This window comes from Marmota marmota, unplaced genomic scaffold (genome assembly GCF_001458135.2).
Source record: "Marmota marmota marmota unplaced genomic scaffold, marMar, whole genome shotgun sequence".
In the NCBI taxonomy this organism is placed as follows: domain Eukaryota; kingdom Metazoa; phylum Chordata; class Mammalia; order Rodentia; family Sciuridae; genus Marmota; species Marmota marmota.
In genome coordinates this window covers 11,765,880-11,781,280 of record NW_026000068.1, presented here as the reverse complement: position 1 = coordinate 11,781,280, position 15,401 = coordinate 11,765,880, and the positions used below count along the sequence as shown (strand labels likewise).

The 15,401-nt window shown below is 42.7% G+C and overlaps 1 protein-coding gene across 1 annotated transcript in view; it reads right to left on the bottom strand.

Annotated features, from left to right (window-relative positions):
* Trio (trio Rho guanine nucleotide exchange factor) overlaps positions 1-15,401 on the bottom strand; it is a 207,447-nt gene that overhangs the window by 38,541 nt on the left and 153,505 nt on the right. The window contains 3 exon segments of the mRNA XM_015490460.2: positions 339-434; positions 3,013-3,183; positions 4,765-5,057. Coding sequence (XP_015345946.2) covers positions 339-434; positions 3,013-3,183; positions 4,765-5,057 — 560 coding nt within the window.

Below are 15,401 nucleotides of genomic sequence, written 5' to 3'. Positions count from 1 at the left end.
GAGAACTCAGTTCTGCCACAGAACCTCCCAGGATGCTTGGACCCAACACTCTCCTGGACTACATGGTCACCTGTGGGCTGATTCTATTCTGTGTTCTTTCACACGTTAAACTGCATCTGTGGAAATACTGGCTTTCTAGAGTTCTGTGAGTCCTTCAAAGATACTGGTGAACATGAGGGTGGCTGTGGGAATCTCTAAACTTGCTTTCGGTCAGAAGTGAGGGTGGTCTTGGGGCACAGACATATTCTGCAGACCAGAGCAATACCTGGGTGAAGGTAAACCCATCTGCACATAGGACTGAAAGCAGCTTCCAAATCTGACTTTCCTGGAAGCCTTACCATCTTGCTCTTCACGAGTTCCTCGATTGCACTGACAAGTTCGGCTGCGCTTGGAGTTTCGGAGCTGGTGGGGCGGACTAGTAACCGAGAAGAGGCCTATAAAAGTTAAGAAAAAGAAAAGGGGGAGGGGTAGTCTCACATTAGTAACTGGACAGATGGTGAATTCCCCTGCAAGCTCCATCTCTCTATTAAAAGTAATTCCAGACAAAAAGACCACAAGTTTGTCTTTGTTTGCATTTATTTAGAGTTATCCTTTAAAATTTACAATATTCTGACATGAGACATTAAATAAAACCTGTCTGGGATACATGTGGAAAGCTGACAATGTCTGTTTTTAATCTGCAGTCATGTAACATCATAATGCTTTTCAGAAAGGTGACTGGGCATGGGAGTACCCTAACTGTAATGTCCACACTGCTGGCTGAGCTTTGGGATAAGGAGAAGGAAATAGAATCTGGCCAATGGAGAAGTGAGAGGCTTAAGGTCTACTCAGGAATACCAACAATGGCTTTACTATGTTTAGGGACTGAGAAAAATAAAACAAAAACAAGAAAAGAGGAGCCAGGGTGCGGTGACCAGACAGGGAAGAGAGGGGGACAAGCTCACCATTTTCTGTGCCATCCATATCCCCAATGATTAGTGCAGAGTACAGGAGAGCTGAGGCCTCACAAGCTATCAGATGCCACTTATGGCTAGAATCGAGGGTGTAACGGGGTTGACAGTAAGGAAATCTGAGGGAGGGGCTACTAAGTTCGAGTCTCAGTAATTGGCAAACACGCTGTGTTTGCAGATTACTTGCACCGTTGATTAGCTGGGAACTAGAAGAGGGGCATAAGTAATATGAACCTTGCTTCATATTAAGGACAGCAGAGATGCATGCGACACATGGCTAGCTGTCCTAGCGATGCATTTCTCACGGTAGACAGATACAGATTTATACGTTTACAAGAGGCTGTTACATATGTGGATCAAAATATGCACTTTACAAAACAAATGTTGGTTTGGTCTAATGAAATTTGGAATATGGGGTGAAGAAAACAAAGAAAAAATTCAAATGGAAAGGTAAGGAAACTGAGCCAAAACAGACACAGAACACAAATCAACATAATGCTGCCGTGAAAGTTCACAAAAAGAGAAAACAGAACAAAACAAAAAATTAGTCACAAGATAATAAACTGGGAACATCACTACAGATTTCTGTAAATGAAAACTGCTACTGATAATACCCAATGAGGTAACACAGGAGCCAATAAATGATTCTAGCCAACGAGAATATAGTGCAATTGGCTCTTTACACAGAAAAAAACCACTCCCATAGTTGGTGAATAAATCAACAAAGTCTGGTTCCCTCATTGTTTGGATAACCACCCAAATTCAAGAAATTTTAGTTTTCTACTTTTTAAAAAAGGTATAGTTTAGAGTGTTAAAAAGCAGCTTAGGCACTGTGAGAAAACTGTCCCACAGCCCCATTTCCAGGCTAGCTACTGAACGTGCAGGGGCTGAGGCCTCTCTCACTTCAGGCCCTCCTCCCCTTCCTCTGCTGCACAGCTCGGGGCCTATATGTAAAACTCCAGGGACCCAGCCCAGGTTCAGATCTGCAGTTCACAACTACTGCTCCAGACCCGCGGCACTCTTATTGTGCCTGGCATGGACTGTGTGCTAAAAAAGGAGGAGGGTGTAAAGTCCTTCGAGAATGGGCTGTGGAAATGTCTGCCTTGGGCTAAGACTACGTGATTGGATGCAGCCTCACAACTGCCAATCATGGGCTGTGTTAGATCCTAGGTCATCAAATACAGGATGATCCAGCAAGCAACTGTGCCAATACTGACAACAAAGGTAAGGAAGAAGAGAGGGAAAGAATAGGAGGCATAAAATGTTGACAATACATTTTTTTACTCAGAAACTGTCAAAATTAAAACCCAGCAAATTGCTAAAATTAAAACAAGGGAATGGCTTTACAGCATGATTTTCAAAACCTGATAACTGCAAGGGGCACACTGGGGTTAGCAGTCTGGAGAGGATGAGCAAGCTAGACTTATCAGGTTTTCTTTTTGACATTTTATTTTTAGGGTTCTACAACTGGGATGGACAAAACAAGATTAAGAAAGAACTCAGGGAAAAAACGATTCACATGCCTAGTCACTAAATGTGCAGGGGGCTCCAAAGAGGAGACTCACGGCTCTCAGCTGATTCCCACTCTTTGATAACCATGCCCACACCCAACTACAATGATCCTATGAACATGATTGGCATGTTGGAAAACTAAATGGACAACCACCCAATCTTATTTTAAACAGAAACCTCTGTGAAAAAATACCTCCCAGTAGCCTATTATTCCCTTGATGCTGTAAAAAGGCAGATTGCATGGAACTTTGGATTGTTCTCTCAGAGGCTCTTATCAATACATTAAGAAATTTAAAAATTAAAGGCAGCAATTACTAAAGCATCATTAAAATGCACTGAACATATTTATATATTCATATGGGCATTAGAAACTCATATTTTGGCCTAGTGCTTATTCTACATGGATTTGCTTATCATACTCTTGGGCACCAGCAGGCTGACTGTACCTGGGAAAGTTCCAGGCTGCCTCAGCTCCTGAAATTGAACTGTGTGGAGCGGCTACTGAAAGGGCCCCTGCCCCTGGCACAGATGTCCTGGGTTGGCCCTTTACCTTGTCATCCTGCGAGTCCGGCTGAAGGAGGCTGTGCTGCTGGATAGCCATGGGTGGGGGGAGTGGCACAGCATCGGCCCCCTCCTCCCCTTCTTCTTCTCCACAGCTCTGCATGCCTGACGAAGAGGATTTAGAGAGCGTGCCGCTGCTGAGGCCCTCATTCCGGCCTCTCTGAAATCAAACCAATATTTGCTTGTTACATTCTAAACTGTGACTTCCAGTGTTCAGATGCTGGGACCTGCGTGGTGAACTGGAAGAGCACAGTGAGGACAGAAAGTGGGGTGGCAGAAATCAGGAACAGGCTCTTTCTGACTTTAATTTGTATTCCTTTGCTGCAATCTACTATTTTGTTTGCTGATTAGGATGACAGAAGAGCCACACCCATGTTATCTGAAGGGATTGCCAGCATATCTTTTTAGGCTCAAAACTCACCCCAACTCCAAGAAGCCAAATAAATAAAAAAATGAAAGTCTAAACCACAACCCTCATGTTGATTGAATTTTTTTGGCCCAGGTTTTTTCATTTTTGGTAACTTGTTAGAATAAAATTCACAGAAATAATAAGGGCATAAGAAATATAATCCAAGGTGCTTTTTAAGAATATGAATCACATTTCCTTCTATTCTTGCTTATAAAAAACATTCCATTTTAGCTCTACTATGAGGACACAGATTTATAAAACAAGATATATAAGTTCATAATGATCCACCTACTCCAGTAAAAACCAGTGGCAAAAATACACCCAGGAAAAAAACAGCAGTAATGGCAGAGAACACATGTTTGCCAATCAATGAAATATACAACTCTGAGTCTATTTCTTTCTGCCTTTTCTTTTTTTTTAAGCCTGTGTGAAATTTGGGGAAGGTCAAGTTAACAACTTTGTGGGAGCCTTACTGTCATATCCAGCACTGAAGACTATCTCAGGGATTGTGAAGAAATTGTTTCTTTTTTTAAATAAATAAATAAATATATATATATATATATATATGTATGTTTATATTTTAGTTGTAGATGGACACAATACCTTTATTTCATTTACTTATTTTTAAGTGGTGTTGAGGATTGAACCCAGGGGCTCTCACATGCTAGGCAAGTGCTCTGTCACTGAGCTACAGCCCCAGCATGAAGGAATTGTTTCTTTCCATGTAATTTAAAGGTCCCTGGACAAAACAAAAACAGTCCTGTCTGACCTACACCCTCTTACATTTGGTGACATGGGAATAATGCAGTGTTTACTACTCAGTCAGTAAAGGAAACTGACTGGATATTTTCAACTCAGGACAAGATGTAAGGTACAAATAATAACTGGACGATGCTGACACTCCACAAGCCCTTACAGATCTAAAATTAGAGCTTTCCTTACAAAAAGCTGCAAGGGTGTTTAGTGCTTAACCTCAGGGACTGCTGACATCCTCTGTAGACACTGTGGGGGGACTGAGTGAGGAGAAGGCTGAGGTCCCACAGGACCCCTGCCTAAAGGCATGGACCTTGGCGGCTGACGGCCTTGAGGGTTTCTTTCTCAGAAGCTGTGTGTGGTCTGACTATGCTTACAGGCAGTAGCTGTTCAGTCATCTTTCAAGCTGTCCCCTAGAGTCTGATGGTCCACTAAACAGAGACACTAGTAGGGATATGTGATGCTGGTGATTTCTAATTAAACCAAACAGTCTATTCACAAGACAAGCAAATACAATTTAAGAGAGACTGTAAGAAGGTTTCTAGCCTCCCACAATTTGTGGCCACTACACACACCTACCTCTTCAGCAGTCTCGTCCTGAGGAGTGGCTGCACTGTCATCTGAGTCCTTCTGCGAGCCAGCGTCTGTGCTCTTGCGGACCTCCCTGCTCTTTTTGTGCTTGTGGGCGAGCTTCTTCACGTGCCCATCAGCCTTGCCACTGCTCAGCCGCCGCACTGGACTGGTAAGCCACTTGCGCAAGGTGTTGCCTGGCCGCTTGGGACCCGGAGAGCTCTGGGCCCCGATCATGTGGGGCTGAAGGGAAGCTACAGAGGCAGGTGGACTGGCATCGTTACTGGAGACAGAGAGGGAGTCTGATGGGATGAGAGAATGAGAAGGAGTTTTACTGAACATGGCACAAATCCCCTTGGGGCTGAAGTCTGTGCCATTCAGCTCACATGCTTTTGTCCCCCTAGCTGCACAGAGCTCAGGTGGACTGTTGGGAGCTAACTACTGGCTTTACCTCCAGGGTAAACTAAGACTAGAGGGCTGAATGTTCCCACTCACATTTATCAAACTTGAGTTTTGCTAGAAATGATTTTTTGCAGGTTGCTTTGCCCCCTCTAAAAATAATACAAATCACTAATCCTGAAGATGAGTATCATTAGTGCACAGATTTAAATGTCATTAATTGCAGGGCCTGGTGACACATGCCTGTAATCCCAGGAACTCGGGAGGTAAAGGTGGGAGGATTTCAAGTTTGAGAACAGCCTTGGCAGCTTAGTGAGACTCTGTCTCAAAATAAAGAAAATTAAAAGGTCTGGGGATGTGGCTCAGCAGTAGAGTGCTGTTGGTCTCAACAACAACAAGAAAAATCAATTGGGTAAAATATCACATACACTGCTGGGCAGACTTTAAGAAGGATTTTCATCTATTTTCTTGATTAACAAAATCCAAGAAAAAAGATACAAAAAAAATTTTAAAAAAGTTTTTAGCTACATAATTACTAACTTACTAACTGTAAACTCATTCTGTCAAAGAAATGTAATAGTTGGTCTTACTGCCAGTGAATAAAAGTATATACATATATGATTACAGTATATCATATGATTATAGAGTTTTGCTCTGGTCAGACTGACAAGCAGCACACATCTAAATAGGCCTGTGTTGAGGTTAAATTTGGTGACTATGGCAAAGAAACAGCAGGTCAGTTTCCTAAAGAGCCAGCCCAGGGCCTCTGGCTCAGAGACAGACCACACCGGTGGGTGTCTTCACCAGCTGCCTCCACAAAAGTTATCTCATGTGTTTGGGTGAATACTGGCAAATATCAACAAAACAGCAACACATCTGAAAGTTGAATGGAGGAAGGAGAAGCCCCCTCGGCTAACCAAAACTCTATAGAAAATATATCCAAGTTAAGCTTTTCACTGGAACTAAAAAATTAAACATAGCCAACTTTGGGTTGATGAGTTTTCAAATCGAAAAAAAAAAAGATTTGGGTAACAGCAGACATTCAGCGAGTCCATGAAGTTAGGCATTACTTTTCAACTTGAAAACCAGGGACAGTGAACACCTTGCAGCCTCTTCCTGAGCAACAGTGATGTGGAATAAAATGCTTCACTTCAGGAAATGGAATGGTAAGCATGGCCATAGCTCACTGTGTTTGTTATTTTCCTAAATCTTTTGAAGTCTTAAAAGCATATTAAAGCTAATCTTTGAAAATATTCTTTTATACATACACCTATATTAGCCGTCTTCACCTCTGAGGTAGAGACCATTACTTGCTGTAGTTAAAAGCAAGAGAACTAATCCCTGCCAACACTGCGATTACATGTAGAGTCAAGAGCGCTTCCCACTAAGAACCCCAGACACTTGCCTAGACAGCCAATGCCTGTCTAATTGCTGTCCTGTTCTACCCTGGCCCAAGACACAGGCTGGTATAGGTTATAATCTTCCATAAACAGGTGATGCATTTGAAGCAAAATCACTCATTCTTAAAAAGCTAGATTTTTCTTCAAGGCAGATTTTGTTTCAAAACTAATCAATATCTGTTAAGAAGTAATAATATTCTCCCCTGCCTATGCACATGCACACACACACACACACACACACACACGATGTGTGTATTTTTCATGCATATTTAACATTTTTAATGACAGTTATTAAAACATTTCCACATTAGACCATTTTCCTTTGGTAGGGTCTGGAAAGGCAGGAGGGATAATACCATGAAGCCAAACCTTCCTCAGCACCTGCTCAGGTATTTACTTAGAACAAAGGGCAAAGGAGGCCAACACAGCCCCCAGCTCAGGGCTCTAGGTGTAGTGACAACAGGAAGGACAAAGAAAGGGGGGTTTCTGGAAAAGCCACATGCCAGAAGATACATTATTCAACGAACATTTTTTAAAGCACTGACACTGTGCTGACCTGGGGTAGATAACAGATTTCAGAACCGAGGCCTTAGCTCGGCCTTGGTTGGAGTTTCTTTAGCTAAGGACCCTGCCGCATAGTGTTTTCTGGATCGTGTAATTATTAAGTGCTCTAGGCCAGTTGCAAACCCCATCAATACCAGGAGGAGGAATCAAGGAAGGCCCCGTGGGGGAGGGGCATCTGACAAAGCTGGGCCAGAGGCACTCAGTGAGGTCAGACAGTAAGTTCTACAAGGGCAGCGTCCTCGTCTGTCCTGTTACCTGGTGTCTACCCAGGGACTCACACAATGCCTGGCACATCGTGTAGTGACAACAGGAAGGACAAAGAAAGGGGGGTTTCTGGAAAAGCCACATGCCAGAAGATACGTTGTGCAGGAGTCACCAGCCTGCACAAACAGTGAGCTGGTCCATGGCTCATATCTTCAGGACAGTAACTTCTTTGACAGGTACCCTCTAAGCTGAACAACTGCACAAGACAAACTATGAAGGTGACACACAGGCAGAGGCTGGGAGACATCCTAGATGGGCTGAAACAGATGAGGAGGAATCCCCACTGTGCCTGAGATGAACTGGGGGAGGGACAAAAAAAGACCAAGGCCCACTTTAATAAAACTAAGTCAAAGGTGGGTCTTCATGTTCAGAAGGAGAATTCTTGCTTATCAGAAATAATGAAGAATCCACCTAACCCAGAAAATCAAGTTCACAGATTCTTTTGAGCCTAAACATGAAAATTTGGCGGGCTTGGCATGGGAGTAATACTGCACGTATTATGAACCCCAAGTAAAAAGAAGATGCCTACCAGGAATTCTGACCAGACCGCTTTGTCCACCTGGGTTTGCAGGGTTACAAAGAAGTGACAGAGAGGTTTTGGAAGAGAGTGTGTGGTTAGGCAGGGATGCAGACGTCTCTACTCCCCAGCGGGTCCTGTGGGCCTCTGCACCATGCCGGGATCAACTGCAATCAATTAATAATGCTGTGTGGAACCCAGATGGGTTTACAAGGATCATTCTCAGGGCATTTTTGCCTTGCCTGGGAAAGTGGCTGGTTCAAAACCAGAAAGAAATTAGATACATCATTTCCCAGTGTCTCTGTTGGGCTCAGCTGCACAGGCTTGATTCTTTGCTCCTTGGGCAGCAGGTTCCTGCTTTCCTGGCTGTGGCCTGAACAGTCCATCCTATAGCCAGTGGACCAACACTGTCCAACTCATCAGTGCCACAGATGGATGCAATGGGGCGAACACCACTGGGTGAGGGGAATAAACAGCCCTCTCTTTACCAAGTCTTGCCAAAATGACACCATTTCATTTCACTGGTATGCACAGGGTTTAGAAAAATGCTGGCAGTGCTAGCAGCCATTATGATCAAAGAAATTTTGTTACTTTTCAAATTTCACTTTGAAAACCATTTTGTTACAGAAGTCTGAAAATGTAGAGAGAAAATGTCTTCACTTCTAAGATTAGCAGATATTCTCTGTAACCCTGATATATTAGTCATCATTTTGGTGATCAGTAATGGAAAAAAAAAAAACCCTCCAAAATAACTGTAAATAGACAAATAACAACTGCTCTCTCTATAACAATAATGTTCAATTCTTTGTCCTTCTGGATACTGGTAAACCAATAAATTGTTTTTCTTTTCATTATAGAAATTCCTTTTGCCTAAATCAGTGGACTATAACAGCCTAAGTATCTGCTCTTCACTGGCATAAATATTAAGCTTAAAGGCTTAACAATTATTTAAACAAAAGAATCATTAATAGAATGAAAAAAGTATCTGCTATTAATTTTAGTTACTTGAAGAACAGACTTTGCCCACCAGATCAACTTCACTATTGCAAATTTTGAATTAAATCACATGCCCTAATGATATCTCTAGTGGATATAAAAGTCTCCAATGTTACTGGACACAAGATAAGCATAAATCTCACAAAAACCCTAGAGTTTTAAGTTCTCAGTCTCCTTGAAAATGTCTTAAGTTACTGATTGCACACAGTTGTCTTTCTCAGAAGAGGTTCCAATGCTGTGTGTATGGGGGCCCAAGTGTCCGCTGCCTGGTAAACACTGAGGCGTGTACTCCCTTCCTCCTATCTGCTCAAGATCCAATTGTGGACAGGCAGGTCAAGAGTGATCCTCAGGAGAAGAATCCTATGATCAGAACCTTATATTACCAGCTTGTGACACTTTTTGTCTAGCTGAGTAACTGTCAGGATGGGAGGTGGACCAAGAACAGACTCCAGGCTTGTGTGGGTGGGTGCCATGTCTGGTCTGTTTAACAGCTACATGCTAAGCTGCCAGCAGACTGCCTTGCATACCCCTGATGACAAATGGGGGGAGGGACGGACAAATGAATCAGCTACAGGCTGTTTGACTGTTTCTCTTTATCCAGCCCAAGCATACCATCTTGACAATGTCAGTCGATCACTCTGAACAATGATGTCTTGAGTTAGTGGTATATCCTGATCAGTTTTGTGATGAACTATAAAAGGCACCTAATTTTAATCCAGTTCCTGAGTTTGTGAGTTATTGACTTCTCAGATGACAATCAGAGCAGACCAAGGCTACCCTCCAGAGCCTGGCGCTCACCCTTGCATGCTTTGTAATGCTCTCTCACACGGCAGAGCCCAGGCTAGGCGCACATCAACAGTACCCATCAGGGAGGCGTTGTGCAGGGGCGGAGGAGTCACCATGGGAGACTCATCCATTTGTTCATTTCCCACTCTTATTCGCTTGACTTTGGCCTTCCCATCAAGGTCAACCTCTGCAGGAGAAAGTCAACGCTCAAATTCTGCTTTCCTACCCATCATGAGCTTTCTTGTCTGCAGAGAAGGCCTTCAGCCCATGCCACACATGGTTTGAGAGTGGGCTTTTGAACCCATGGACTCAGCATCCAAAGGAGAATGAGGGCTGTCACAAAGGACCCTGTGCTCTGCAGGGGGCCTGCGTCTGAGCCAGGCTCTTGTAATGGACAGCTGTGAACCCAGCTGATGCCGTGGCACTCCTGTTTTCCCACCTCATGAGGTTGTAACTGGACTAGAGGAAACAACGGGAATGGACTGGCTTTATTATAAGTGGTAATGTGTTATTTACAAATGAGGGATGGCTGAGGTACCCAACCTTGCTGGTGATTGTGTAGAACCTGGGAACACTGCCTGTATATAAATCAGAGTTCCCTGTCTATAGGAATCAGGTTTGTAATCACAGGCCTGGCATGGTGTCTGGGAAATACTAAAAATGGATGAATGAAACAACTTAAATTACTTCATTTCATTTTAAAGATAATTCGTCCCATATTAAGAGAACAAAGCAGACTTCAGCATAAAGAGATACTATCTGCCTAAAAAATGGTCAGGTGTGCACTGAAAAAATCATGGAGCCCCAGGAGAGTTAATTAATTAAAGTTTTTCTCTTCTGATATTCAGAGGAAAAATCCTCACATGGACAGCTTCTTTACTGAAGTCAGAGTTCATGCAAAGTCCATGCCAGATTTTCTTCTTTAAAAAAAGGAAAAAAGCTAAAGAAATGGGGAGAAGCAGAGTGCTGACCCCAAGCCCCACACAGGAAAGGATTTCGCCATGTGAACACACACAGTGCCAGAACTATTGGGAGAAGAGAAATCTCTTTCTACTCCCAGTCTGTAAGTCTGGACATCTGTGATTAATAAAAGCACTTATTTTTTTTTTTTTAAATTTAAGAAAAAAAAAAAAAGAAAAAAGGACCATATCCTGCTAGTTGCAGGCTAAGGAGGATCACGTTTCATTTAACCCTTTCATTTTCACAATGGTAGATAGTCCTAAAGATGCCCCAAAATGTTCTAGAGTAATCTGTGTGGCTAAGTGCACTGTTAAACAGTTAAAGACTCCAGCCCTTGAATTTGAAAATGTTTCACCCAAATCTGCATTTCTTTGGTTTCACTGTCTTGATAGCACACGTGCTCTAGGAGGGTAGAGACTTGTGCAGCTTTGCTCATACAGTGTATCTGGGATTGAGGCCTGACTGGTATACGCAGGAATTCTACAAGTACTTGCTAAGGGCACTTCACAGATGAACAGCAGGCAAGCCCTGGGGTTCCAGTCCCACCCTGGACCTGCTGCATACAGGTATCTTGAAAGTCAATGGCCTTCTTTTGCTTTAGTTTCTTCATGTGTACAATGATAGTGATTCCCTGGCTTAATCAGGAGGCTGGGGAGCAGGGAAGGCATGAAATAGTCTTCGGTAAACCTATAGTCTAATGCAGATATGAAATAATACTTTTTTTTTTCATAAAAAAGTTTTAACCAGCAAGGAAGAGTGAGACAAGGAAGAATGGTAGGAAGATCCCTAAGGAATACTAGTACCCACCAGTCCAGAGTGGAAGGCAAGAACAGCTGGGACTCAAAGGCCTGAATCTTTGTATGGCTGGTGTTAGAAGCTTCACTGGGGTCCTGTGCATCTGCTATGACAGGCATCCCTCACTCACGGGATGTCAGGCAGGAGCACACACACAGCACTGGTGCTGACAGTCGCATGGTGTCTGATGAGGCAGTGCCAGCACACAGACATATGCCTTTTGACACTGGGAGACTTTCCAGTAAACAAGTGTCTCACTTTTCAAGTTCTCCTCCACACAGTTCCCCCAAATTATGTTAGTGAGTCTTCAAGTTATTCCCATCTTTGTGTCCATTTTGAGTGTTCAAATATATGTGCCAAATGAACAATGCAAATGATGTCTTGATAAAAACTCCAGCCAAGATAAGCATGACTCAGAGGCAAATTCCCAAAGCAAAGGGCTAAATTTCCAATTCTAGATGCAAGACCAAAAGAAATGTTTAGCAGTTACTGCTCTATGTGCTCAAGAAAGATAATTCATGTACACTTTGGGTCAACTGCTTCTGGAGCCTAAAAATGATTATATCAGAGTATCTGAGAACAGGCTGGGTAGAGTTTCATCAGGTGTAGCTGTTCAGCAGCAGTTTCTCAAACCTCTGTCTTACCAAGAATTCAATTAAGCAAATCCAGTTTTCATTCAGGAAGTTGTTCTTCCATACCAGGGAGGTAGTAATGTATACAGGGAAACTAGGCTGGAAATTACTTAGGAAGAGAAGAACAAATAAGTTGTTAGCTTGTGACTGAATAGAGCAAAATTTCTGAGTAAAGGGCTGTCATCTCTCTACTTTTCAAACTGGATTTTAATTCCTGTTTTTGGAATCAAGAAACTTTTTTTTCCCCCAATAAAAAAAGAATGGGCACTATAGGAATTTTTGCAGATCATGTTAAAAAGTGATATAATCGGTAAGTCAGTCTTCCAGATGCATCTTTCAGGGAGGATGTCTTGTCTTCATTTTACATAATGATTATAGCTGTCTCAGACCATGAATATTAATTTATGATTATGAGGGAAACAGTAATGAAGAAGAAACTGACTTGGTCAGTAATGCCGTTATACTTCTGGTAGTTCAGAAAATAGAAGCAAGTATTTTTATGATATTTCTCCAAAGTAAAATCTATGCTCTATTTGTGAGTAAGGATCTGAAAACTTCGATTGTCCTCTATTTTCCTGAGCCCTTACATCTCACTCCTTCTCTGTGAACACTACGAAGTCTTAATTTGTCCCCCAGCAGTGAGGGTCCATCAGGCTAGAGATGGCAGACACAGACAGACCCTGAGTGCCCAATGAGTCCCTTGCCTCTTTGTACACTCCCAGGTTCCTGGGCTTTAGTCTGGGCTGCAAGTGTCATACTGTTTTTCTGTCAGCACAGGAAATAATCTCTCAAAATGCCCAAAGCTGTGCAGAGGCACTGAGCACAAGTCTGGGGAACAGTAATAACTAAAAGTGTGGCAAGAAAAGTTTTTAAAAGCAAATTTTACATATTTCAGTTTAGATGGGAGTGGGACCTTAATGCAAAAAAAAAAAAAAAAAAGTATCCACTTTCCAATGTGAAGCAAAAACAGAAAACACAGAGGAAAAAGGCAAATTCCCAAAGTTTTTTAAAAAATAATCCTTAGATTCAACCAGAGGCCCAGCACAGCATTGCCAGACTTATGCTATAATGAAGAACACATGGTCTCTGTTGCCTGAGAAAATGCACATAAATGACCAACACATTCACTGTTCCCTGGGTAGCCCCCTCCCACACAGTCACATGGGAGGGGTCACCAGCAGCCACCCCAGGGGTGGTCCTGAATGCCAGAACCCAACATAGTCAATGGCATCAATGAAAACTAACTCAGTGGAAAACAACTGCTCTGTCTAAAAGACTAAAAGCAAGAATGCATAAGAACACAGGCAGGCACACTCATCACAGTGTGCACTCTGGTCTTACTAAACCAAGTCACATCCACATCGAACACCAGGAGTGCTAGAGATCCAAGGTGCCTCGTGTCCACCGACCCAACAATGTGCAATGGAAGGCACATGCATATGTGCTCTGCGGACTCTTACGGACCTCCAAATGTGTCCTTTCTGAAAACACTTAAAACATATAAGCACTGGAATAGTCTGCTATGGCAACAAATGCAACGCTGTAAGGGGGATGTTAACTATCAGCATTTCTAGTCAGGAGACCATTTCATTTTTCAGGTCTTTATTTTTTACCACCAAAATTTCCAATAAAGAAACATGAGGAAATTAAATAAAAATTAAGCAGATGGCATAATCCTCTGTTTGGCAAGTCATATGAACAGGATCTCACATATTGCCAAAGCCAAAATTTAAAAACACCTCAGAATCTGATGAATGCATGGATCGGAAATCCCCAGGTACCAGAGGATCTGCAGTCAGTACACAGCTTAGGACCAGGCTGTTGGCTTCCAGGGAATGATGAGCTTGAGAAGGCAGCTGCAGTGACAAGAGGCCAAAACAAACATCAGAGTCTAAGGGAAGCATCTGTGCCTCCTCCAGACTCTTGGGCTCCTATGTCCACTGGCCCCTGGCAGAGATGGAAGGCTGACATGATGCCTTCCTCATAGGGCTGGTAAAGCATCTGTCCTGCTGCCACTCTCAGAGCTCCTTCCAAAGGTGGGACAGGGTGACCCATGGGCTCATGGTTTGCCTAGCAGATATCCAAACATTGTTCAAAATCACACTGTTCTAAGAACAACCAAGTTGTAAAAAGTTTTCTTCTTTTTAAATCCTACTTTTATATCGGCCTCATTTTTTAATGCAATCCTTTCCTACTCTGGACAAATATATATATATATATATATATATATATATATATATATATATATATATGGTGGAGGATGAACAGCAGGCCTTTGTTGCAACCAAGAATCTGAGTTATCACAAAGGGAAAAAAATCCAAGGAACTATCTTGCCAGCAATCAATGGGAAGGGGTCTGGACTCTTTCCTAACTTTTATGCAAGGACAAAAAGCAGACAATTCAAGATAGCCTTGTTGGATGAGTGAAAGAAAGATGCTCCTTTTCACCATTTTCCCCCTATAAAAATGAGACCAGAAAGAGACAAATCCTGCACACTGAAGTAATTTCTAACAACTTTTGCCAGCCCGCTCAACCTGGTCCACACTCCTCTGTGCAATCTGCATGGTCATTAGCACTGGGGCGGTGAACTGGGAGGATGAAAAGTGTCTCTGAAACAGCAGGTGAGCCCCTTTGGCCACTCGGAAAACCCAGGGGCTCTACTTCTGACACTGCAATCAGGCTGGCTTCACTGAAAGCAGAGGCCTGTGATGGCACCATGCCTGGGCTGCTCTGCCGGGGTTGGGGCAAGAGCCTTTCTGGGGAGGCTCTGCAGGCGAGGTCACTATGTGGAATGAACCCCATGTCCACCCAGGCACTGCCACACAGGCAGTGAGTGACATCCTCCAGTGCAATATCCTGCAGCACCAAGTCTGTGCTCTGAAACCAGGAATGCTTCTGAATGCTCCTCTATTTATTTGGCTTTTTCTGATGTTGAGATCTTCTGTGTTCCCAAAAAGTCAAATGGCTGTTGTTTTCAGAAATTTACTTAAGATTAATATTACTTACATAATGAAGATTTTTTTTTTTTTAAACTCAGTGTGTTTAACAGATTATTTAGTATTCAGTATACTGCTGACTTAGGATAATGAGGTGCTGTTATAAAATAATGGGTCCTTGATTCCCAACCTCTCTGTTTGGGAAGTTATCCCCATTGCAATGCAGTATTTATCATGAACCTGAATAGACAACCATCATTTATAAGAACAAAAAGTTAATTTCGGGGCAGGGCTGGGGGGAAGACAGGCAATCACATGGCATTCACAAATCATTCTATTCATCTGATATGTCTTTCAGAGGTCCTAACAACACTGTCAAGACCATAAATATTTCAC